This window comes from Arachis hypogaea, chromosome 9 (genome assembly GCF_003086295.3).
Source record: "Arachis hypogaea cultivar Tifrunner chromosome 9, arahy.Tifrunner.gnm2.J5K5, whole genome shotgun sequence".
NCBI classification, from domain to species: Eukaryota; Viridiplantae; Streptophyta; class Magnoliopsida; order Fabales; family Fabaceae; genus Arachis; species Arachis hypogaea.
In genome coordinates, this window is record NC_092044.1 from 17,731,806 (window position 1) to 17,734,464 (window position 2,659).

Below are 2,659 nucleotides of genomic sequence, written 5' to 3' on the forward strand. Positions count from 1 at the left end.
GGCACTGCAAAACAACGGAGATCGGAAGGTTGACAGCAAGAAAACAAATACTGATCAACACAAAGAACACCAGTCGGAGTCCAACGCAAAGACAGGGGAAACGATCCCCAAAAGCGGAAGACCGCGGACTAACCCGTTCTCCGAAGAGATAATGAGTTTCAAAATACCCAAGAATTTCACACTTCCTATAACATTAACACCATACAAAGGGATCGGGGATCCTAAAGTCCACGTTACAAAGTTTGAATCCATGATGTTCCTCAACAGTGACTCTGACCCCATCTTGTGCCGATCTTTCCCAACCTTTTTAGATGGAGCAGCTTTATTATGGTTTTCTAATTTGCCTGCAGGATCCATAAAAAGTTTCGATGAGTTCACTAAGATGTTCATCAACCACTTTGCAGCGTCCAAGATATATGTGAGAGACTCGGATTACCTCAGTACAATCAAACAAGGGCATCACTAGAGCTTGAAGGACTACATGACACGCTTTACAACGGCAGCAATGGAGATCCCCGACCTCAATCCGGAAGTATAGTTGCACGCCATCAAGAGTGGCCTCCGACCCAAAAAATTCCAAGAAGCCATCGCCGTGGCAAAGCCAAAGATGTTGCAAGAATTTCGAGAAAAAGCAACCGGGCAAATCGAGATAAAAGAACTGCGCAAAACTCGAAGGAACGAAAGACCAACAGCCAGAAGAGAGGATGATAGGCCTTACAGGACCCAAAGCAAGGATCCCAAAAAATCCTTCAAACTTACGCCAAAGTATGACTCATACACAAAGTTCAACACAAAGAGGGAGGATATAATCAAAGAAATCCTCCACAACAAACTAATAAAACCACCGAGCAGAGCAGGAACATACCAAGACCAAAGGTATGTTGACAAAACAAAGCACTGTGCCTTTCACCAAAAGTTCGGCCACACCACCGATGAATGTGTAGTAGCCAAAGACACGTTGGAAAGGCTGGCGAGATAAGGAATGCTCGACAAATACGTTGGCAGACGAACTCACAAAGATCCACCTACCTCAAGCGAGGAAGAACAGAACCCGAAAGTGACTGATGAAAAATCTCAATGGCAGAATGGTCAACCACCAAAGAAAGTCATCAACTATATTTCAAGTGGTTTTGCATGAGGTGGGAAAACAAGCTCGGCCAGGAAAAGAAGTTACCAAACTATGTTAGCAGTACAGGACAAAACGCTCATTGACGCGCCTACACGAAAAATCCCCAACATAACATTCACAAGCAAAGACTTCGATGCCAAGGCACCTAACCTCGATGACCCTGTCATTATCTCCGTAAGAACAGGAGACCTTCTAATTCGGAAAGTCCTGTTAGATCAAGGAAGCAGCGCCGACGTTATGTTTCTATCAACTTTTAAAAAGATGCAACTAACGAAAAGTAAGTTACAACCGTCCTCGGATGAACTAGTCGGATTCTCCGGAGAAAGAATTCCCGTAACAGGTTACATATGGGTGAGGACGACCTTAGGGGAACCTCCTCATTCGGAAACTCTAGACATTCAGTATTTAATTGTTGACTGCTTTAGTCCCTATAATATCATCCTAGGACGACCATCTTTAAATGCCTTTGGAGCCATAGTCTCCACTGTTCACTTGTGTGTTAAGTTTTGTTCAGAAGCAGGAACCATAGCAACAGTCCACTCAGACCGGAAAGAAGCAAGACAGTGCTACAACGCAGGCCTCAAAGTACAACAACCACAATCGAGGAGGATAAATTCAATCTACAATGCCAGTGACATGTCGAATTTCTCCGAGTTGGATCCATGGACCGATCATGAACAAAGTCCCACACCGGCAGACGACCTAAGCAAGGTAGCATTAACAGACGATAGAGATAAATATACTAACATCGGATCCTCTTTACCTGCAGGATATGCACAACAGGTAACAGACCTGCTCCAAGCAAACACTGATTTATTCGCATGGACCCCAGCTGACATGCCAGGGAAACATCCCGAGGTCATGTGCCACAGACTGGCTTTGGGCCCCAAAGCTTGGCCAATTAGACAGAAGAAGAGGCAGCTCGGACAGGAGAAAACCGAGGCAGCAACAAAGGAAACACAAAAATTGCTCAGTGCAGGCTTCATCAGAGAAATACAATTCACTCATGGCTTGCGAACATTGTCATGGTTAAGAAAAGTTCGGGAAAATGGCAAATGTGCATGGACTTCACCGACTTGAACTGAGCATGCCCGAAAGATTCCTATCCTTTACCATGCATCAACAAGCTCGTAGACAATACTTCTGGTTATCAAGTATTAACCTTTATGAACACATATTCAGGCTACAACCAGATACTCATAGACCCAGCTAACGAGGAAAAAATAGCCTTCATAACAGACTAGGGTAACTTCTGTTATAAGGTCATGCCATTCGGTCTCAAAAACGCAGGTGCCACCTACCAATGCCTAATGGACAAGGTGTTCCAGAAACAGATCAGAAAAAACATAGAGGTGTATGTGGACGACATGGTGGTCAAATCGAACACGGAGGAAGAACATCTAGTCAACCTAAAAGAGGTTTTCAATCAACTAAGGAAGTATAATATGCGGCTCAACCCGGAAAAATGTGCATTTGGAGTTCAAGGAGGCAAATTTTTAGGGTTCATGTTAACACACAGAGGTATAGAGG

General features: G+C 44.2%; 1 protein-coding gene across 1 annotated transcript; it reads left to right on the plus strand.

Moving 5' to 3' along the window:
- The first annotated feature begins 1,180 nt into the window (after positions 1-1,180).
- LOC140175075 (uncharacterized) lies at positions 1,181-2,209 on the plus strand. The gene has a single exon (XM_072201984.1). The coding sequence runs from the start codon at positions 1,181-1,183 to the stop codon at positions 2,207-2,209; it is 1,029 nt and encodes a 342-aa protein (XP_072058085.1).
- Positions 2,210-2,659: the final 450 nt, after the last annotated feature.

Coding starts and splice junctions, on each gene's coding strand:
- LOC140175075 (XM_072201984.1), top strand. CDS start 1,181: ATGTTAGCAGTACAGGACAAAACGCTCATTGACGCGCCTACACGAAAA.